The following is a 24553-nucleotide window of genomic DNA, read 5'->3' as shown; positions in this document are numbered from 1 at the left end:
AGGTATTGGTGAAAAAAGCTTTATGTTGTGAAAAACTGAAATCTGGTAATTAGAATTGTTATGCCTTATTTTGTTGATGTTTTTACATATATTCCTTTTGAAAATACTAAAAATTGTATATTTATTTATTTTTGTTTGTCTGATAGCCTTTATTTATAAAATAAATCAGACATTTCAAACAGTTACTCGCTACTTGAGTAGTCTTTTTTGACGACTACTTTTCACTTTTACTTGAGTAATAATATTTTAAAGTAATGCTACTCTTACTTGAGTACAATTTTTGGATACTCGACCCACCTCTGGATCTGTTCAGAGTCCAGGGATCACAAAGAGCCAGGATGAAGGATGTCTGTAATGGATGCTGAGGACATTGTTGAGAATCAGTCAGAGATGGCTGGAACCCACAAGGGAGGTCGATTAGGAAGAGAGGGTCCCATGCACCTGAAACTGGGAATGAAGTGGAGACTCACCAGTATGGCCGTGAGAGGAGTGACAGTTCAGCAGCCCTTAACCTGCCTCAGTCAGAAATAGAACCCGAGTCCCCACAACATAAGTGTTGTAATGAGCAGGTAGCGGACTCTCAGTCTAACTCTCCTAGCCGACTGAGCCAATGCACCCGACAGAGGCGTCCAGGCCAAATGCTCACCTGTTCATCTGTAGGTCATCCAACATACCAGTCACGGCCCACTGTAAACATGGTAGTTATTTACCTCGTGCCTTCACCCGCCCTGTGGCCCCCACAACCAAGCTTATCTTCATTCCAAGGCCCACATTTAGTCCAGTTCCCATATCTATCTCTTTTCTACCCCATATGTAATTATTAGGAAGAAGCCATAACTATGGTGGTTACCTAATCCCAGAGAACCAAACATTTCTAAGTGCTTGAAATTTGGATTTAAAGATTTTGATTATTATCTGTGTGATAGTTGGCAACAATACAGAGACTGTAAGCGCAAATATGTTTCAGGTGTCAGGAGCCACTATTGTTGTAGGGGAGCGTGTGGCACCACTGTGAGGGAATGGCCACATTATACGTATATATATTGCTTTTTATTTTACTTGATTTGATTATTTTTTTTTCCCCTCGTTGTATATTGTTTTCTCTTCTTATTTTTGCACCTTTGCGGTCCAGCTACTCAATTTCACTGTGCAGTAAACTGCATAATGACAATAAAAAGCTCTAAGTCTCTCTAAGATGTTACCCCTTTCCTGGAGGTGGAATCAAGCAGACCGCCCCCATCTCCACAGCAGCAGGGAGGCCCCGCATCCCAGACCCCAACCAGACGACCAACTCCTCCGCCCAGCCCCTCTGTCCCATTTCCTTTTGGACTCTGCTACAACACATATAGTCTGACTCTTGTCTCATGATTTCATGTTTTGGGATTATTGAGTGAATTATTGAATCTCAGTAATTAAGTTAAATTAATCTAATTTCATTTCTTGCTTAATAGTTCAGCTCTTGTTTATAGTGATCTACTAATGAATCTTGTTACTCTGAGTTTCTTGCTTCCCATACACTCAAAAACAAAACTCTTTAAATGAACATAAAAAAATCATGGAAAGAATTTCCACGTGATTAAATTGCTTTATTTTAGTTTTATTTAGTTTTTTATTTTTTTTTATTTTATGCAATTCTGTTACTCCAACTTAATGCACTCAAGTTGGACCAACTTAATCAAGGATTGATGAATCAACGTATTTACTGCATTTTGATCCAATATATTTTAATAGTGTTGATCCAACTTAAAGAGTTTTGTTCCAACTTAATTCAATAGATTTTCTCCAACTAATTTACTAAATTTGGTCCCAGCTTAAGTTAATTGAGTTGAACCAATTCATACAAATTAAGTTATTCCAACACAAGTCTTTAATGCTAATAGAAAGCAATTTAATCACATGGAAATTCTTTCCATGATTATTTTAAGTTCACTTAAAAGTGCTTTAAAAGTCCAAACACCCACAGCTACAAACATCTGGCTGGCACTACCCCTTCTAGGTATCCTGCAAAGGATTCTCATCGCATCATTATATGCAACATTATTACAGCAGTATTTTCCTGCACATAGAGCTTACACCGTTGTCTATATATGTCATCATCATCACTCATTTGCTCAGTAATAAAGCGACCGAGGTATTTCACCTTTTTATGAACTTCGAGAGTTTTTGGGCCAGTTTAAACAAAGGGAAATTTAGCTGTTTATCCTGCTCGGTTCTACATATCAAGACAGCACTTTTAACAGCATTGTACTTTATGTCATATTGCACACCATATTCAGTACAGATGTTAAGAAGCTCCTGCAACCCAGCACTGCTTGGATTAAAAACAACCAGGTCGTATGCATACATAAGATGATTTATCAATGTTTTACCTAATATACACCCAGTGTTACAGGCTCTCAGCTGTATGGACAAATCATCAACGTATAGATTAAATAAAATTGGAAATGTGGTGGCAGATTTCTTTTCTCATATATTAAGCACATATTTAATCATATCACATTAGTTATAGTAATATCACTTTCTTACTTTACCATAGTAAGAGCACTCCTGTGTCACTACTTCACATGCATGTGGAAAGTTAACAGTGAGGCCATTGTAATGGGAGACGTTAAACTGATAGTGAGGCTCCTTCTGCTTATCAGGGATGAAAATCCTTAGGTGAAGGCTAAGCAGAAAACAAGGTCATAATTCTTTTGTGATAATATTTTGAACATGCATTTCTGTTGTCCTGTTAACTTAGTGGGTTATGAGCTGATATGCAAATTAGTTGATTGTTACTAGATCAGGGAAGGATGACTGGATTATAAAACAAGCGAATACAATTTAGCAGAGGGCTGAGTTTCCTTTTTCTGATGTATGGGTGAAGCTTGCACTGCACCCAGATATACACTGTATACATGAGAACAAACTTGTTTGTGATATACATGACAACATATCACATGTTTTATGTTGGGGGGGGGGGGGGGGGGGGTAAATAAAATTAGGTCTGTGAAAATGAAAAATGACTGTAAAAATGTAATATATGTGTTAAATACTTTCACCCAAAACACCCCTTTTTTAAAATTAAATATTTCATTCTGCATCTCAATCTCCTACCTGTGTGATCCGAGTCTGCGTGCGTTCGTGTGTGTGCGCTGCGTGGTGACGTAGGCGCATATAGGCGCATGTAGGCACACGTTTAAAAATATCGCAAGTTTACCTGGTGATATTCTCATGCGCGTCGCGATCGCGAAAACAGCAAACAAACACCACACCGGTGTTGTTCACAGGACAGCAAGAGTAAACGATCGGGAGACTCTTGTCGTCGTTATCGTTCCCCTCCTACGTTTTATCTCTCCGATTTCAGCGTTTTTGCTTCACAACTAAAGCGTGCAGTTTACTTTGTGTGCACTAACATGGACTCGAATCAACCAGCGCCACCTCTGGCCAAGTGCCACAGCCTACAGCCAGATCAACTTGTGACACACATCTGCACCACTTTTGAATTCGTTTCATGCACAACACATTTGTACCTTTCAATTGTGTCTGTTTGTGCGTCATGCAAATAAACCTCTGAACTGAATGAAATATATCATGTACTTATTTTTGGCCTACATAAGTAAGAAATGTTAAATTATATACACAAAGTCATAGAAATTGCCTGTTGGATGGCAGTTATTAATATGATTGTACTGAAGTATTATGTTTCTCTCAAAATGTAAAAGAACCCACCCACCACTTTAATCACACTCTAGATCTTGTTTTAACATATGGCATAGAAACTGAACATTTAACAGTGTTTCCTGAAAACCCTCTCCTGTCTGATCATTTCCTGATAACATTTACATTTACAATAATTGATTACATAGCAGTGGAGAGTAGACTTTATCAAAGTAGATGTCTTTCTGAAAGCGCTGTAACTAAGTTTAAGAATATAATCCACCCACTGTTATCATCTTCAATGTCCTGTACCAACACAGAGCAGAGCAGCTATCTGAACGCTACCCCAACAGAGGTCGATTATCTTGTTAATAATTTCACCTCCTCACTACGTACGACTCTGGATACTGTAGCTCCTGTGAAAACTAAGGTCTCTAATCAGAAGTACCTGTCTCCGTGGTATAATTCTCAAACACATACCCTAAAGCAGATGACTCGTAATCTGGAGAGGAAATGGCGTGTCACAAATCTAGAGGATCATCATTTAGCCTGGAGAGATAGTTTGCTGCTTTATAAGAAAGCCCTCCGCAAAGCCAGAACATCTTACTATTCGTCACTGATTGAAGAAAATAAGAACAACCCCAGGTTTCTCTTCAGCACTGTAGCCAGGCTGACAAAAAGTCAGAGCTCTTTTGAGCCAACCATCCCTTTAACGTTAACTAGTAATGACTTCATGAACTTCTTCACAAATAAAATTTTTATCATTAGAGAAAAAATTACCAATAATCATCCCACAGATGTATTATTATCTACAGCTACTCTTAGTACCATTGATGTTAAGTTAGACTCTTTTTCTCCAATTGATCTTTCTGAGTTAACTTCAATAATTACTTCCTCCAAACCATCAACGTGTCTTTTAGACCCCATTCCTACAAAACTGCTCAAAGAAGTCCTGCCATTAATTAATTCTTCGATCTTAAATATGATCAACCTATCTCTAATAATTGGCTATGTACCACAGGCCTTCAAGCTGGCTGTAGTTAAACCTTTACTCAAAAAGCATCTCTAGACCCAGCAGTCTTAGCTAATTATAGGCCAATCTCCAACCTTCCTTTCATATCAAAAATCCTTGAAAGAGTAGTTGTCAAACAGCTAACTGATCATCTGCAGAGGAATGGTTTATTTGAAGAGTTTCAGTCAGGTTTCAGAGCTCATCACAGCACAGAAACAGCTTTAGTGAAGGTTACAAATGATCTTCTTATGGCCTCTGACAGTGGACTCATCTCTGTGCTTGTCCTGCTAGACCTTAGCGCAGCATTCGATACTGTTGACCATAATATCCTATTAGAGCGATTAGAACATGCTGTAGGTATTACAGGTACTGTACTGCAGTGGTTTGCATCATATCTATCTAATAGACTCCAATTTGTGCATGTAAATGGAGAGTCCTCTTCACACACTGAGGTTAATTATGGAGTTCCACAGGGTTCAGTGCTAGGACCAATTCTGTTTACATTATACATGCTTCCCTTAGGCAGCATCATTAGAAGACATAGCATACATTTTCACTGCTATGCTGATGACACCCAGCTCTATCTGTCCATGAAGCCAGATAACACACACCGATTAGTTAAACTGCAGGAATGTCTTAAAGACATAAAGACCTGGATGGCCGCTAACTTTCTGCTTCTTAATTCAGATAAAACTGAGGTTATTGTACTCGGCCCTGAAAATCTTAGAAATATGGTATCTAACTAGATTCTTACTCTGGATGGCATTACCTTGGCCTCCAGTAACGCTGTGAGGAACCTTGGAGTCATTTTTGACCAGGACATGTCCTTCAACGCACAAATTAAACAAATATGTAAGACTGCTTTCTTCCATTTGCGCAACATCTCTAAAATTAGAAATATCCTGTCTCAGAGTGACGCTGAAAAACTAGTTCATGCATTTATTACTTCCAGGCTGGACTACTGTAATTCATTATTATCAGGATGTCCAAAAAACTCACTGAAAAGCCTTCAGCTAATCCAAAATGCTGCAGCAAGAGTGCTGACAGGGACTAGAAAGAGAGAGCATATTTCTCCTGTTTTGGCTTCCCTTCATTGGCTTCCTGTTAAATCCAGAATTGAATTCAAAATCCTGCTCCTCACATACAAGGTCTTAAATAATCAGGCCCCATCTTATCTTAATGACCTTGTAGTACCATATCACCCTATTAGAGCACTTCGCTCTCGCTCTGCAGGCCTACTTGTTGTTCCTAGAGTATTTAAAAGTAGAATGGGAGGGAGAGCCTTCAGTTTTCAGGCCCCTCTTCTGTGGAACCAGCTTCCAGTTTGGATTCGGGAGACAGACACTATCTCTACTTTCAAGATTAGGCTTAAAACTTTCCTTTTTGCTAAAGCATATAGTTAGGGCTGGACCAGGTGACCCTGAATCCTCCCTTAGTTGTGCTGCAATAGACGTAGGCTGCCGGGGGATTCCCATGATGCATTGAGTTTTTTCCTTTCCAGTCACCTTTCTCACTCACTATGTATTAATAGACCTCTCTGCATTGAATCATATCTGTTATTAACCTCTGTCTCTCTTCCACAGCGTGTCTTTTATCCTGTCTTCCTTCTCTCACCCCAACCGGTCGCAGCAGATGGCCGCCCCTCCCTGAGCCTGGTTCTGCCGGAGGTTTCTTCCTGTTAAAAGGGAGTTTTTCCTTCCCACTGTCGCCAAAGTGCTTGCTCATAGAGGGTCATATGATTGTTGGGTTTTTCTCTGTATCTATGAATCACCTTGAGGCGACTTTTGTTGTGATTTGGCGCTATATAAATAAAATTGAATTGAATTGAATTGAATGTTTGAACTATAAGCACTAGAATATTGGGTCCTGGTTATTAAATTGTATTTGACTGTTTATTTGTTTTTGAATTATTTTGTTTATTGCTCTTATAAGTTGTTTTGATGATCTTTCAGTGACATATTTTTTAGTTTGTGCTGTACTGGCAGGCGTGTGACACACACAGATCAGACCCGTATTTCTGTGTTGCAGATGTGCAGTAAAGAGCCAAAGACACAGTGCTGTCTCCTGCCTCTTACTTTCACGCCAGAACACAACGGAATGAAAGGCGTAACACATGAACAGGTTACAAAAAGCACAGACCTGGGGAAGAAAGTGTTTAGGAAGCATTTAATGGTGAAGATTAGTGTTGTGTGAACTCTGCAGCTTCTAACCGTGGCTCAGGGGTGACCGTGTAAGCGTATCTGTAACCAGAAGGTCGCCGGTTCGATCCCCGGGCTCTCTGTCCTGGTCGTTGTGTCCTTGTGTCCTACCGCCTACTGGTGTTGGCCAGAGGGGCCGATGGCGCGATATGGCAGCCTCGCTTCTGTCAGTCTGCCCCAGGGCAGCTGTGGCTACAACCGTAGCTTGCCTCCACCAGTGTGTGAATGCGAGAGTGAATGAATAGTGGCATTGCAAAGCTCTTTGGGTGCCTATAAAGCGCTATATAAATCCAATCCATTATTATTATTATTTTTAAAAAAGGGGGACATTTCTCTGTGTATTTAGCAGGTGGAACTATGTTGGTTGGCCCCAGACTTTCCAGAATTGTGTGATATTCGGGAGCACTTGTGGGCAACCAGTAAATATGATGTGGGGAAAATGAACAAAGGTAGTGACTCGTAAGTCTGATTTCAGACCATGTAAGCGTCAGTTATTAATTAAAGCCAGAATCAGTGACTGCAGTGTAACACACCCAAAGAAAGATTCTAGGTCTGACCAACCGTCTCAGTCGTGGGCAAAAAGATGACAGTCAATAAAATTCTAAAAGATAATTTATTGAGAAAAAAAAAAATCAAGAGATAAAAGATAAATCAGTCCAGTGTCCCATTTATGAATCAAATAAAAACACACAGTCCCAAGGCCAGAGCCAGCTATGCCACACTGCCAGTTGCACTCCACGTGTTGCCTTTAACAGGGTTAGAAGTTGTCCTCTGAGACCCACCACCCTGCAAGCACATAGCCAGTGGTCACTCCAGCCTCTGCAACTCTGCTGCCTTTAGGCTGTGGCATATAATAGGCCGTGGCCTGCACAGAGAGACAAAACACTTTCACTATAGAATTCATAGCGCAAAACCCATCCATCCCAAACATATCTGGTTTCATCACATTCCATACCTGCACAGAGAGACAAAACGACACAGCAGTGTTTGTAGTGTGGGCTATAAGTAGACCAGTGTATCAGTAAAATCAAGTACACCTGCCTCTAATTAGTCCAACCCCATTCCAGCCATTGGCTCACCAAAAATGTGACATACACACACAACCACTCCCAACCCAGTGCAACTTCACACAATAATATGGAGCTGAATTAACACAGGCACATTAGTCTGCCGTGTTACAGCAGCATTGCAAGGCGGGTTCTAATCCCTACAGCATGTTGTTTCAGCTGAAGGCAAAACTTTTCCTGGGATTTTTCCGGCAGATTTTGGGGTTTGGTTTTAGTACCAGGCTGATTCTGCCAGTTAGGTTTGGGTTGTTTTTCTTTTACTAAGAGAAAGACATTTTTTTAATCACTTAGACATGTCAAGAACTGGGCCTAATATGTTTTTGGGGTTTTTTGTAACACTGCACTTAGGAAAAGAATCTGCCAGGTATCATCCCTCTGGGGGTGATATTTTGTGTGTTGATGATTTAAAAGCGTTATAAAATACTTTAATTGAGAGCAAATATAAGGTGAGCGTCTCTAGATTACAATGGGCTTCTGAGGAAATTCACCTACCTAGGACGCTGACCATATAAGATGGTAACTCCTGTGTTTAAAAGGATTGTAGCGATTCAATCCATTTCAAAAGCAAGAAGAATTGTTCTTATTTTTGTAATATTGCTGCCAGTGGATACTTACATTTGTGCGCAGTTTTCCACTATCAGCAATGACTGGTATGAATGCTTGTGACTGGACTGTAGCTGGACTGATGATGTGGACTAAGTGTGACTGACTTGAAATTGAGAAGACGGTAACTATTTTAGGATTAGTCCTTTCTAATGCCTAATCCACCCCAAACAGTGAAAAAAGGGCGGATGTATGTGGCGGTTTTTTTGTTTGTTTGTTTGCTTGTTTTTGCAGGAGCAGAAGAGATGGGAAATATTACCAATGCAGGGGAGAGGGGTCACTTCGCCAGAGAGTGTCCCGAAAACAAACCTGAGAAGTGTAGACGACCACACTCACAAAATGACGACAGGGTGGATGCATCTATGCGTGTTTCTCTGTTTTTAAAGGAGTGGAAAGATGACAGCAACATCCTCGGTAGCGTGCTGATTTAACCTTTTAAATGCCACTTTCTGTGTCTGTGAATTTACCAGAGAAGTGTTATTTTTGACCTAGTATTGCCAAATGCAGAGGTCACTGTGAGAAAGTGTGTATACACCTGCGCAGCGCTAATATGCCGGCTTGTACACATACACGAGAGACACGAGAGTTCTTCTTTACTGTGCTTCTCTTGACGTACACAGGTACACCGTAGAACTGGTGAATACAAATGTACAAGAAAATTTATATTTCAGCATTAAAACATATTACAATATAAAATTCACAAAATATAAACAAACATACCACTTTGGCCTGCAAGTAGACAAACCGGTGTAATTGGAACTAAGGGGTTATTTCTTCTTTCTTAGCTTGACTTTTACACGGCTAGACCGTCACCATGAGCAGCTTCTCTGACCTTACTTCCCAAAACAGGAAGTGACCTCTGCCCTTACCTTATACTGGGTCTATGTGTGAAGGCAACTCTGATTACAGGTTATATGTTGGTTATGCAATTACACTATGTTGTTGAGAAAATGTTGGAGAAAATGTGAATACAGTGTCAAACATACTGTGTTTAAAACCAGTATTACTTCTTTTACAGCAGTGTTAACTTTATGACCTTTTTGCAGCACCTCTGGAATCTGTTGATCCAGGAAAAATCTACAGGGTGCTTCATATGTTTTGCTAACGTTTGTTTCTCTCTAAGAGTGCTTGTGAAGGATTCAACACAGACAGACAAGTGATGTTAGAGTAGAAGTGCAGTGATTGTGTGACATTTGTAGTGTTGGGCTCCTTATCTGATTACTGTTGAGCTCATAGTGATGCAAAGTGTGAGTGACATTGCTTAAGGAAAGTCACCGGTTACAGTAATGTTGCTGTGTGGTCGGCTGCAATGTTCAATCGCACGACCGGCAAGAGAATAAGCTTGAAAATGGTTTATCTTTTCATTCTTTCCCAACCTGGAAGCAACATGAGGCAGCTCGTGTATCGATGTTAGCAAACGAAGGCGTCTAGCCTGGATAGCAGCTGTGAGACGAGCTGATATCCAGTTCTCTTCCATCTCCAAATATCTGTTAGTGCTCCAGACATTTTCATTTCGGTAAGTTCTAACTATGTTCATATCACTCTTTATAGCCTATTAGTTTTATTTTCGATGCGCTCTGAGCTCATAGCAAATTAGAACAAACATCCTACTGAGTGATTTTACAGAACTACCTTCTATTTATAGAGTTGCTAATAATTTGACATTATTGCAGCAAACCAGCCTATGAAATGGGTGAAACACATCGTGACTGGGTTCCAGCGCTACACAAGGGACCTGCTTCAAACATACCACCATGCCAGTCAGATTACTTCTTCCATGTGAGGGTGAAGAGGTGACCCTTCTGGATAAGATGGTGAAGGTTTGCTGCGTTTGGTGAACAGTGTGGTAGTAAAAGCAGGGAAAAATGAAACTTAACCTGTTAAATATTCTAAAGTCTATGATGTATAAATAGCGGTATTTTTTTCAAAAGATACAGTAAATAAAGTAATGTTTGTGGGTGATATCATGTAAATGCTGTCATGATTTTATGTAAACATTTTGTCATTTGTAAACTATAAATGATATGGATTCTACACTGTAACTGGTGTGATGTTCTATAAAGTGGTTTTAATTAAAAAAAAAAAAAAGAGGCAAAAATTAGTTTGTTTGTTTATTCAATTTTTGAACAGTGGGACTCAGTAGGTACATATTCAGTAAATACAAATTATTTACACGGCAGTGCACTACAGGCATAAATCTAGACCCCTAGATAAAACATTATGGCATTAAAGCAGTGACAACTCCTCCACAGTAGCAGGTGGGATTTTTCTTTTTTGAGGACGGCTCCTTTTACCTGTCACTACAGATGGTCTGTTTATGTTTTGATCAAGAGCCTTTTTTTGGGCAGCTGAAGAGGAGAAGTCTATCTTATGGCCAACCTCTGACTGTATCTTGGTCACATTACCCAGCAAAACCCAGTATGCAGGTTCAACTGTAACAGTCCTTGTGCCGTAGATCAACACTGTTGCTTCTACATTAAACAGAAGAGCAGTGACATGGGTGCAGGTCTCCGCGACTCCGGCCTTACAGGTGCAGTGGACGGCTTCAACCTTCCCTGTGATGCTCACAGTGACCCATGGCTGCAATGCTGGTTCATTCAGCCTTTGAGAGTGCAGGACCTGAAACACACACAAAGTTCATTTAAAGACAAGAACTATGAGCCAAGGCCGACATAAATGTGTTTTATCTACTTTATCATAAATGTAACAAAGTGTTTAGAAAGTTAGCACATACGTGTAATTTTTCATTTCTTTATGTGTCCATCTATAGAACGCTGCATGTTATATTCTAAATCTGCCTGTTCTCTGTCAGAAACCTGCCTGCAGAAAATGAACCTAAAGTATGTAATGCAAGGATGTCATCACTTTAGAGATGGAGAAAGCATAAAGTGACAATTATGAATCACTTAATATGATAATGAGATTCTGCAGGTCATTAATCAATGTATAAAACTAAAATAAAATGCATTTTTAGTGACACGGGATACAAACATGGAAGCAAGATGTATAATTAGAATTATTTATAATAAACATTAATAAATCATTGCAATTTCTTTAACCATAAAGAATAACTAAATCCTTCAGGACAATGTCACATCAATGCACTGAACTCACTATGTTATCCACCTAACAGCCTCCACATGTTCTCACTGTAATTTCCCCTCATGAATGAATTTATGCTGCACTAATGTGAATGTTTGCAGAGAAATCAAACGCATTTCACACGCAGTACTCGAGCTGACTTACCTTTGTTTGAATGACGACTTGTACGCGCTGACTCCACAGATAAGGTACGAAAATATGTCAGGCTACGTCAGTAGCGGTTGGTCTCCAGGGTTTCCACTCCACGGCGTATTTCATACGGGTCCACATTTCCAATGCACGCTATTTTCTGCAAGTACCGCTGCTTCGCCTCTGAACGAAATCGGTCTCTATACAGTCCATTCTCTTTTGAGCTGCTTTTAAGCATCTTGTAATCTTCGTTCCAACACAGTGTGTTTGTTTTGATTCGTAGACCCCGAAAATGGTGCCGCGCTCCCACAATGCTTTGCGGCGTGACGTCAACCCCAAAGCCCTAAGCGCTAATTTTGAAATTACACCCCGCGTGGTTACGTTGTGCAAGTGAGTCATGTGACCAAACCGAGTAACAAATCACGGCAGAGTCGGGAAAAAGGGGCGGAGAAATTGTGTGTGTGCAGGAGAGGTGTTGAGCAGAGAGAGAGTTACTTTTTCATGAAACTGGAGTAAAGTAGTAAACTTACAGGAACATATACCACTACCAACGTTGGGATCAATTTCTGCATCGATCTGAACACCCTTATTTCCTGGATCGTCGCTCAGATCAGCGTGAACCACGTGGGTCTCTGCTCCCTGATCAGTTTGTTAAGACTTCCAGCTTCATCACGGAGTTTCTCTCGGTTTGTGGGCTCATCTAAAGGTAAGCTTTTAGCTCTGTTGAGAATAATAGATTGCTTGGTATACATTGGAGTTAGACAGACTGTAGAGTTTGTGATCGCTTGCAACATTACAATACGACGGGTTTTAGGGGGTAAGAATACATACAGAAAAACAGTCTTTGAATATGAACAAAAGGATTGGGTGCAGGGCAGGAGAACAACCAGCCCCCACCCCCAGGACAGAAAGCCACAGGTACAAGCGTGGGGGAGGGCAATCAGCCTTTAGAATAGGACTTAATAGGACCGTCTCCAGATGCATCCAGGGCTGGACTGGGACAAAAAATCGGCCCGTGTTCCAGATTAACTGGCTTTGGTCGACCAGATGTGTGGTAGACTTGCGTTTCAGGAGCTGCTACCGACAAACCAGCAAAAAAACACCAAATGTGTCATCTGTGACACTTGTGAGGTTATCTCATACACATTCCGTCAGTCTTGATGCTGTTGAACAACAAAATGTTTAAAAATGTCGCGAGTTGGTGATATTGTCAAACAATTAACACCACGCCGGTGTTGTTCACAGGAAGGCGAGAGTGAACGATCGGGAGACTCTTGTCGTCGTTATCGTTCCCCTCGCACGTTTTATTACCCCGATTTCAGCGTTTTTGCTTCACAACTAAAGCGTGCAGTTTACTTTGTTTGAACTAACATGGACTCGAATCAACCAGCGCCACCTCTGGCCAAGTGCCACAGCCTACAGCCAGATCAACTTGTGACACACATCTGCACCACGTTTGAATTCGTTACATGCACAACACATTTGTACCTTTCAATTGTGTGTTGAAATGAAATGAATTAAATAATATCATGTATTTATTTTTGACCCACAGTTGTAAATAAATTCCAAATTATATACACAAAGTCATGGGAATCACCACCCCTGTTAAGAAAAACGTCTTGAACAAATATGACACATCTATATTTCATTAGTGTTGTCACATCACATCCTGTAACCAGAGTCTGTCTGTGTCTTTTCCTCTGCAAATGATCATTTTAGAGTTGGTTGTTATATACAGTCTGTATAAGTGTGGTTGATGTGCCTTTCATAGTGTTTAACTTGAAGGCCCGAGTACTTTCTCCCACAGTCAGCTGTTGACTGTTTTCAGTCAACTGTTTTCAGTAGATTTCAGCTTGCTGTGTTTGTGGATATATGACTGGCTTTAATTATCCATAAAATCATGACATTCTCTGTAAGATTTACATACTACATATTTTACAGTGAAGGCTTTAAAACCATGTTAATGCTGAAAGTACAGGGTGGTTGGTGATATTAAAGTCCTGTTTGTGGCACATTAGTATATGTGAGGGGGCAAACTCCTCAAGATGGGTGGTGACCATGGTGGCCATTTAGAAGTCGGCAATCTTGGATACAACTTTTGTTTTTTCAATAGGAAGAGGGCCATGTGACACATCAAACTTATTGGCAATGATACAAGAAAAACAATGGTGTGCTTGGTTTCAACATAACCTTATTCTTAAATGACTTATTTATAAGTTTCTCTTTGTTCACAGCCATTGACATGTCGAAGAGGTTAACACGTGAGGAGCGGATCGAAATTGTGTTGATATGTGGTGAACGCAGTAACCCGGTCATTGCAGCAGATTTCAATGCAAGACACCCTACGAGACCACCCATCTCTCATGCTACAGTTAGCAAAGTGCTTGCTAAGTTTCGTGAAACTGGTTCAGTGTTAGATTTGCCAAAATGTGGACGAAAACTGTCACTAATGAAGAAGCATCAGTGGCTTTCCTAGCTAGCAGGCCGTCGGTAATAACGACGGCCCGCTCTACCAAAAGTAGTGCTTTGTTGTGTATCTAATGGACAAAAGCTAAACCAGTTCCACGCCACTGAAGTTGCAACATTTTTACAAACCAATTCTGGTTCATCCGTTTCATTTAACGATCCACTTTCGCCCTTCTCATTCTCCGTCACCACTGTGCTTTTTCCAGCCATGTGCGTATGAAAACAAAGGCAATGCGCATGCGTGTTTTACCCTTATTTTATTGCGGTATTTAATTTTCTTATCGTTGCCCAACATTATACCGGTATTACCGTGAGCGGTATGATATAGCCCAGCCCTATATTTAAAAGTTTACTATTTGGCTGCCCCACATCAACCATCCGCTGTTTTTTGGGGGGGGGTTTGAAAAAATTATCCACACCCACCACTGCGCTATGAAATTTCAGGCAGCTCTTACTGCTCATTTTATGACAGGCAGACCCCCACTGTCATTCTTGTGGGTTTGGTATCATAAGATTAATTTATTACATTTTATGTGGATTGAATAAATAAAAGTATATTTACGGTGGTCTCTAGAGACAAAGCACGTACGAACTCCAAAACACGTACAAAACACAACAGAAGTGCTCCAGGATGCTAGGCGCAGTGTAATTACATTAGTAATTCCTTTTGTGCATAATTTTATATTGTTGTTAATAATAAATTAATTAATGCAACAAAACAACCTCAAGAGCTGGCTGGGAGGCGAAAGAGCCAGCTCTTTTTAGTGAGCCGAGACGAAAGAGCCGGTTCTCTAAAAAGAGCCGGAAATTCCATCACTAACTGCCAGCAACATGACATTTCAAAAAAGAAAAAAGACGAATTCAGAATGGATTACCTTGCTGAATCCTTTTAGACAAGGGACTTAGGACTTACTATCTAATCGTGTCCCACATAGGTGACTTTCTCCAGAGCCCATTGTAATGTGGAGAAGCTCACTTTACCATCGTTTTTAAAGCAACAGTTTTGTATAGCACTTTTAGTTCCAATCGTGCAGGCCTGCTTGAAGGAGAGCAGATTCTCAAACCTAACTTTCAGTGCACTCCTCAAACATAAATAAAATAAAATAAAATTCTACAAAATGTAAAAATATGAAAGCCTAGTTTTAGGACTTTTCACTTCCACTTGGTAACAAAAATGCAAGTTTCATCCCATGTAACAAGGTGTATGTCATGGTAAAATCTCACCCACACATCAGGAACAAGAAACTAAGAATCTACTAGTCTCACTCATTTAATCCCTCTGCTGCATTCTGTTCACCCCTGCTATAATTCAATCATCTTTCCTAATATAATATTAGTCCACTAGTTCATATATTGCTTCTCATCCCACTAAGTGAACCGAACAACATGATAAAATCAGAAACACAGGCTTAAAATACTATCTGGTCTTCTTGAGCTTCATTGCATGCGTGTATGTGTTAGTAGGATTAATACATTTTGTGCTCCTTAAAGGTTAAAATATCAATACTACACTCTCAATATCAGGAGAGGAAATCAGTATGTCCTTCTTGATTCAGAAACATCTAAAGTCAGGTTCAGCTAAATCCTAAGCGTTTGCAAGTTCACCAAGTGAATGTAAAGGTGTTGTTAACACCGTCAACAGGTACCCCCATCGTGATGTGTGCCACTTCTAATGTGATTTTTGACACCCCCATATGGAGGACAACAAGAGCCACGCACATCGAAATAAAGAATTCTGTGCTTGAATAATGAATTGTAGAATAAATTCTCCATTTGTAAAATTTTTCAATTCCTCATTAACAAAGGGATTTTTGAAATGTTTTTTTTTTAAACTCCTAGGATGATAATGAGGTTCAGTATAAACTTAGTTGGCTGAGTTTATACTGCTACCGATGAGTCTGAGCGGGACTCCTTTGTGAATCTATTTAAGTCCATATTTACTTATTTAATTTTTTGTTTCACACATTGTACAGCAGTAATTCATTTCCTATACACAACCTTCCTGTTAATTAAAGTAACACTGTTTCCATGCAGGAAAAGGAGCAGGAAGGAGAATAAATTCTCATTGACACCTGCCCCCTATCTGTGATGATACAAGTAGGCAACCAAAATTACACTCTGACAATATTCTACACAAAACAAAACAAACAGAACAATATACTCAACAGTGAGCAATACCACTAAATATCAAACTGCAAGGATAATTTTGTCTACAGTTAATTCTGTTATTTTCAACTTCTTCATATTGGTTAACGTTTTATTGTTATAGCAGATTTTAAATTGAGAAACCTTTGTACAACACGTGAGATGATCATTGAGAGAATTCCAGTTTCTTATGCCCATGACTGTTGGACACATTTGCCTTTGTGTGGTTCGAGCAAACCGATGCTTAAAATAAAACTTCCTTCTTCCCTCCCCATGTTCTGAACACAATACAAATACACTTTGTAACTTAAGAGGTAGTGTTTTATTTTTTTGCCCTAAATATAGTAATGTCTATAATTTCACTATATCTTCTAGTTTTAATAATTTAGATTTTATATACAAACTGTTACTGTGTTCTCTATACTAAATAAATATATATATATATGTATATATGTATATGTATATATGTATATGTATATATGTATATATGTATATGTATATATATATGTATATATATATATATATATATATATATATATATATATTTATTTATTTTAGTTAATTAATTCCTGATCCTTTAGAAGTGTAAGTCAGAGTTGCTTAGAATGGAAGTTTCATAGAAGATTCCATAGGAACTGCTTGGGGTCATTTTTGACCCCACTTGTGGAAGAGTGGGGTAGTGATACAAAAACAGCCTTAAAGATGTCGAAGAAGCAAGCTCCTTTAAGTAATTACTTTGGTGTTCCTCCACCGCAGAAATGTCAGAAGGGGTCCGAACCACAAAAGAAGCGCGTATTCTCGGAAAAGTGGTTGCAGGAGGTGAGCTGGCTTCAAACAAATGATGAACGCACAGAGATGTGGTGCAGAATGTGCCGTGAAAATCCCACTCTAGCGGACAAAAACAGTGCCTTTTATATGGACGCAAACGCGCGTTGCAACTTCTTATCTGGTGCACGTCTTTTATTTTGACAGCGAATGCGCACATGCGGACCACTTATGTGCACCCGTGTAAATAACATAATGTTCTGCCGGGTGTGTTGTTGGTTTTCCCTTGATTTCTGAGTCGACAAGCGCCTTTGTTGCTGGGACCAGTAATTTTAAGAAAGGCCCCCATTAGAACCCATGAGAAATGCAAGAAATGCATTATTGCTCAGTCTGCAATATCTTTCCCAGAACAAACACCAATTGCAAATAACATACTAAAAATAAACCTGAAAAATCTGTTTAGAACAGCGTACTATGTTGCAAAGAGTGAACTACCACTGGCACGATTTAGCAGTCTTTGCAAACTTCAAAAAAGCAAATGGCCTAGATCTTGGTTCCACTTGCCTCTTACCCATGACTTCAGTGGAAATTTTAAATTCAGGATCTGACACAGACTGATTCATGTTCTACAGTTCTTACAAGTTCATAGAAATTTCTGTTCAAGTAGAACCAAGTATTTGAGTTGATGATTGTAATGTTTAAACAATGTTGTAATTTGTGTTTCAAAAATTTTTTGATTAATGTTTCTGTTACAATATTACACTTTAATGTATAATATTGTAAAGGAAACAAAACATCAATCAAAAAATTGCTCTCTTTTTTATTTGGGCTACTTAAATTTGTTTTGGGCTACCAAAAACCCTTCCCTGCCCGAAGGGTTACCAGGGATTTTGAGATTTTGCGAGCCCTGCACTGAGGAGTGTAGTAATGTTTATTTGCTCTGCTTCTTTTTGTCAGGGATAAAATACGTCTATATACTTTTTGTGTCCCAGCTGAGTAAAAGGAGGAGAAGAGTCTGGTGGAGCAGCAGAAGGACAATTTCAGCCATTTGGACTCAGCTCAGCCACTACAGAGGAAACAATGACTTCAACACAGAAGGTGAGAAAAACATCACAGTTACACTGTTATTGAAACTGTGTGCAACTGGTTGGTTTTTAAAACACAATTAACAGCAGCTTTGTCTTTTGCATCCTGGGCTCCTCCTTATATACAGAATCTACATTCACAACCAAAAACCACAGAAGTTAGAAGAAAATACAAAGATCATATTTTATCAGCACATATTGAAACAGCAATATCATCAGTTGAACTCAGAATATTTTATGAAGTAAAAGATTTTCTCCACTGATAAATATGTCTTCAATAATGTAATTTTCATTACAACTCTCATTGTAGCACATTATTGTAATGTGATACTGTCACCAGAAGGTGGTGGTAACACACCTACAATATGTTTGTTGACATGTTTGATTCAACCAATGGAGGGAGTTTCAGTTTGTTCCACGACTGCATTTCACTCACTGCCTCTGTTTGTATCTCTGTCACTGCAGGACCAACATGGAGCAAGAAGTCAGCGCTCTCAGGAGGCTGACAAACGTCAAAGAAGAAAGGGAAAGAAAACCTACAGCTGTGATGAGTGTGGGAAGGATTTTACCCGGAGTGACAGCCTAAAAACACACCAACTCATCCACAGTGGAGTTAAACCTTACAGCTGTGAGTTGTGTGGAAAGTCTTTTACCCTGGCTCGAATCTTAAAAAAACACCAACTCGTCCACAGTGGAGTTAAACCTTACAGCTGTGACTTGTGTGGAAAGTCTTTTACCGAGGCTGGAACCTTAAAAAAACACCAAGTCATCCACAGTGGAGTTAAAGCTTACAGCTGTGACTTGTGTGGGAAGGATTTTGCCTGGGCTAGAGGCTTAAAAATACACCAAGTCATCCACAGTGGAGTTAAAGCGTACAGCTGTGACTTGTGTGGGAAGGATTTTGCCCGGGCTGAAAGCTTAAAATCACACAAACTCATCCACAGTGGAGTTAAAGCGTACAACTGTCACTTGTGTGGAAAGTCTTTTACCCACGCTCAACCCTTTAAAACACACCAACACGTCCACAGTGGAGTTAAACCTTACAGCTGCAAATTGTGTGGAAAGTCTTTTACCCATTATCAAAGCTTTAAATCACACCGTATCATGCACAGTGGAGTTAAAGCACACAGCTGTGAGTTGTGTGGTAAGGCTTTTGCTCAAAAGCACGACTTACAGAGGCATCTAGTTACCCATTCTGGAATTAAGGCGTATAGCTGCAACTTTTGTGGAAAAAGTTTCAGCGACAAACAGTACCGAAATAGACACCTACGGATTCACACTGGAAATGATGTTTCCTGCTGTGATCAGTGTGGGAAACTGTTTATAACAGACGCAAAGTTAAAACTACACATGTTTAGCCACACTGAGGAGAGACCTTATAAATGTGACCTGTGTGAGAAGACTTTTAAATCTCCACATCACGTGAGAAACCACCGACGGATCCACACCTGAAAATAACTCTACAAGTGCAGTTACTGTGAGGATGTATTGATTTTTTATCTTGTAATTGTAACCCGAGTGTTTGGAACAAATATGATCAGTAAACTTATGGAGTTATACTGAATGAACTGTTTGGAAAAATGAAGAGTCATTTTTGTTCAGTAAGCTCAGTCTTATAATGTAAACAGTAAAATGTAATTGGACGTTGGCAGAGATGCTCTTTATTTCAGGCGACATTCAGGATAAAAATGTTGAAGGAATTTCCTGACTTACACTGCCTTTGATTAGAAGCAGAGCGACGCACATGGATCCAGTTCTCAGCCCTGTTGTCACTGTGGTGGTGGGAAAGAGTTTCTTTGTGACCTTTGTGAAAAAACTTCCAATCATCAACGGGACCTAAAACCACATCAACGTAGCCACACTGGAGACGAAATGAACTACTGCAAAGAATGTGGGAGAAGCTTCCACACACCAAGTACATTAAAAATACAAAAACTCTTCCACAGTGGGGTGAAAAAGCACATCCGTGACCAGTGTGGGTGATCCTTCACCACTGGACATGACCTCAATGAAAAAGCATAAGCGAATCCACACAGGAGAGACACCATACAAGTGCAGACACTGTGAGAAAAGCTTCTCACAATCAGGTCATCGTAACAAACATGAATGTACTCACATGGAAGTGAACTTCAGCTGTGACCAGTGTGACAAGAGCTTTAGGAATGTCAGTTCATACTCCGAACACAAACGATCCCACGCTGTAAATAAACTGTTTCACTGTTACCAGTGTGCAAAAACATTCACTTCATTATCTGCTCTCTGCAAACATCAGCCTGATCATGCAGGACTGAAATCACTGGATCATAATGAATCTGAAGAGAGAGAAAGAGCCTCTTCTGGTTTCAGGGTCAGACTTAAAAACCTTGATCAGGCTCCACAGAGTTCAGATGGAATCTCCTGTAAAGAGTGTCAGCTGATGTCACACTTGGATCTGATGAGGTAGCTCTGATTTCTGGACCTGCAGTGAATAACCCTGAATGTTACATTTAGGAAGCTGCATGTATAGATATGCATATCAAGTTTGTTTTTTACTTTGAGGGATATAAATTCTCTAAAATGTTATCCCTGTTACATTTTAATCTTTGTTCCCTTAGGACACAGTAGTGTTTAGTAGTTGTACTTGTTACTGTATTATTAAAGTTATAGGAATGTCTTTTTTTTACCAAACAGACTTTGTATCAAAATTGCAGATATGGATATATATTTCAATTTCTTTCATTTGAACTTTCTTAGTGTTTCCAAAATTAACTTCTTTTTTTAAATTGTATTCATTTAATGTGTTAAAGTTCAATTCTTCATTCATATTTAAACTTTTGCTGTTTCTTCTCTTGAACCTTTTCTCCCAAAATTGCAAATAATTTCACAGCAGTTGCTCTTAAAACTTCCAAAATGAACCAAATCTGTCCCCCAGCTTTGAAACAACACCTGCTGTGACTTTTATGTCCAGAAAAAAAGAAACTCAAGCTAAACTGGTTTTGGGCTGTACTTCCATGTAATATCAGTTTGTACCAGAAGATGGAGCAGTGAGTCAGTGTAACCTTTATTCAATTAGGCAAAGACCACATTCATATTCACAGTGGCAGCAAAGAAATGTTACAAGATCAAAAATTCAAATTCTATTAAACCTCTATTTTTGGCTCCTCCTTTCACTTTAGTGTGTTTACTGTGTTCTTGAACTCCACATGTTTTTTTTTAATGAATTCATTTTGATCCACATGTTCTGCAGCTGTTTTCTTGTTGATTTGAAGTTTGTATTATGAAATCGTGATTTGATTTGATCCTATATTTGATGAACTGTGAAAAATAAAGAAATGGTCTCACAACAAGTAGTTTGAGCCCTGATTTCAGATTCAAAGTAATTTAACTGTTTTCAGTGGTACATGTGGAGGTTTATCACAGGAGGAGACTTGGCTGTTCTCCACTCACACAGCACAGGGTTCCTGCAGCTCATTAAAAACTCTGAAATGATTTTCAAGGAGAAAGATGTTTGATTTTTCTTAAAAACAAGATGTGGGCATGAAGTTTTCACAGAGTGTGTTTAAGATGCATTGTAATGAACATCTCACACAAGGCAGATGTTCCTGCATTGCAACAGCGGTTTGCAGATGTGTTCTCCCCCCTGCCCGGCTGCATGACTCTCATGGAGCACCACTTTGAAACGCAGCCTGCCGTGAAAGTGCGTTCATGGCCCTAGATGTTGCCTAAGCACAAGAGACAAATTGTGCAAAAGGAATTGGCTGAAATGGTGAAAATGCTGTTATCATAGGATGAAATGAGGATTTATTCCTCAGTGTTTGGTCTCCTATGCTTACCTTTTCTCCAGATGATTTGTCGCAGCTGTTGAGAGGGGCCGGTTGTCTTTAAGGTGCTTCCAGGTAATTAAGAAGTGAGTGCAGGGTTTTATACGGTTCTGTGATGATTATCACAAAGTGAACAAGGTCTCATGGTTTGATGCTTATCCCATGCCCTGGGTTGACCTGGACTGGTTAAGCACTGCTTATTTTTTATCATGTTGGATTTAACCAACGCCTACGGGCAGATTCCCTTGTCTGCAGAGTCCAAAGACAAAAACGAGCTGCTCCACTCTGTATGGTTCATACCATTCGTCACTCTTGTGTTTGGCTTCTTTGGAACCGCGGCCATTTTTCAGCACGTGCTGGAGCGATAGCTGTGTCCTCACACTGCATATGTTAATTCCTACCTGGATGATGTTGTCATTCATAGTGATACCTCGGTGGATCATGTGCAGTGGTTGGTCACGGAGTCCGTGAGGCAGGCAGGGCTGATGGCAAACCCAAAGAAGTGTGTGGTTGGATGGAGGGAGGTACAGTATGATAAAATTGGCACAGAGCTTCCCCCATGCATTACCAAAGATTCACATCAAACTTATCCCATTCTTGGTTGCTTTAATGAACATTTTTTATTGTCACAGTTTGATACTGATGATTTCTTGTGAACACTCCTTCAGTTTGAACCCAGTGACAGTATCAAGTTATTATGTTTATTTTCATGTCGGTGTTTTCATTTCCAGCCTTAAAGTATCTCCACGTGATGTTCCTCTTTCACATTTTCTGCCGCCAAAATAACTGTTCCAATTCAGGATCTGCATCCTTGAAGACCCAATTTGAAGGCTGATTACGTCACGGCAACATGATGAAGCCTGTCCAAATTCCAAATGTGGCCAAAAATGCGCCCTTCATTTCCCCGGATTTGAAGAATGGGTCAGGTGTATCATTTGTGGCCCAACATATCCCAGAATTCATAGCGCAGTGGCTGTGGCCAATTTTTTCTAATAAAAACGGCGGATGGCAGAACTGTGGTGAAGAAACTTTTCAAAAAAAGTATTAAATATTATGTCATTTATGTGCAAATGTTAAATATGGAAGAACATTACAACATTACTGTTGGCCAGTGATGGCCAAATAAAGCTTTCTATCTGGCGACCAAAAATATGAAGCACAGCTTGAATTTTCAAATTTCAGTGTACTGCTTCATTATGACTGCCCACTCTACAGAGTGACGTTCACAATTTTGTTTGACATTGGCCCACTGTTGTGTTGCTTTGAACAGCTTTGAAAATTGTTATGTTTATTTTTTAAATAATTTTTATCAATACTTTCGTTTTTAAACATTTACCATGGTGTGGTCTTTCTTTGCTTGTGACTTCTTGATGTTGGTAAATGCAATAGATGAAAAATACATTTAATATAGATATAATAATGTACAACACACTATGACGTGCTGTGAGGTCTGGACAGGTATGTTTAATAATATTATATTAGGTCAATTTTCTTGCACATAATTTTGACCTGGGGTTAGAATTGATCGTAAACTGAAAATGGAGAATGCTTATGAACTTGTTAAGTAAAAGCATGGTGCATTTAAGGTAATCCTTTTTCAAATCTATTTTTATTTAAGAAGAGGATTTGTTCCATTCTGTTTCTTTTCTTGGAGATAATTTCTTCTGCCTCAGAAAATCATCTCACATGGAACAGAAGAGGCTGGAGTGCACAGAAACTGCAATGTAAGTTGGTACAGACTCTTCCTGGGTACCACAGACTATCAGCTCAAAAAAATAAACAAATTTAATTGCTGCAAATTTTGTAGAATAACATTTTAAGTTCATTTTAAAAATACATATCTTTTGATTACATTAAATTCAAAGAGTCTAAGTCTTTCTAAAGTTAATAAATGATATTCATATTATGAATATTATGATTTGTTTTGTTCAGACATTTTAAGTTTTTTAAGTTTCTTAAGCAAACAACAAGAACAGAAAGCTGGCAAACCCGCCCGATTTACCAAAATCAAAATACTCCCACACAACAAAACCTCCTCTCTTCCTTGCTGGCTCCATGTCTCTTTATAGAATAATCAGTGGTTTGCTGTCTCTCACCATCAAAACACTCCATAAATCCCACAATTGACTTCCTTATAAATCACTGAATCAGTTACTTTCTAAATGAAGCTTCGGACGTCACTGATCATGTGACTGTGGCCAAACAAATCAAGCCTCGACACAGTGCTTCTGAAACAGTGTGTTGTTTTTTTTCTGACACACACACCGGAGCCTCAGGTTCAAGTGGGCCATCACTACTGTTGGCCACATGTCGGCAAAGTTATGTGACATTAGTGATGTTTGTACTTTCAGCTTTAACTTGGTTTTAAAGCCTTGACTTTAAAATATACACCGTTAAAAGTTGACCTTAATCTTACAGAGAATGTGATGATTTTATGGATAATTAAAGTCAGTCATATCACCGCACAAGCAGGATTCACTGCACTGTTAATGTTAGCTATGTTATATTGCTGCCTCTGTTCGGTGGTGTTGAGCCAAACAAA

General features: G+C 39.4%; 1 protein-coding gene and 1 pseudogene across 1 annotated transcript; both read left to right on the top strand.

Moving 5' to 3' along the window:
• The first annotated feature begins 18109 nt into the window (after positions 1 to 18109).
• Positions 18110 to 19944, top strand: LOC146389809 (uncharacterized). The gene is made up of 2 exons (XM_084913301.1): positions 18110 to 18224; positions 18677 to 19944. Exons 1-2 carry the CDS (start codon positions 18207 to 18209, stop codon positions 19661 to 19663), a joined length of 1005 nt encoding a protein of 334 aa, XP_084769427.1. The 5' UTR covers positions 18110 to 18206; the 3' UTR covers positions 19664 to 19944.
• Positions 19792 to 20628, top strand: LOC146389808 (uncharacterized; annotated as a pseudogene).
• Positions 20629 to 24553: the final 3925 nt, after the last annotated feature.

This window comes from Perissodus microlepis, chromosome 3, assembly GCF_051167445.1.
Source record: "Perissodus microlepis isolate ML-2025 ecotype Zambia chromosome 3, ASM5116744v1, whole genome shotgun sequence".
NCBI lineage: Eukaryota > Metazoa > Chordata > Actinopteri > Cichliformes > Cichlidae > Perissodus > Perissodus microlepis.
The sequence above is the reverse complement of the archived record's forward strand: the minus strand, read 5'-3'. Positions and strand labels throughout refer to the sequence as shown.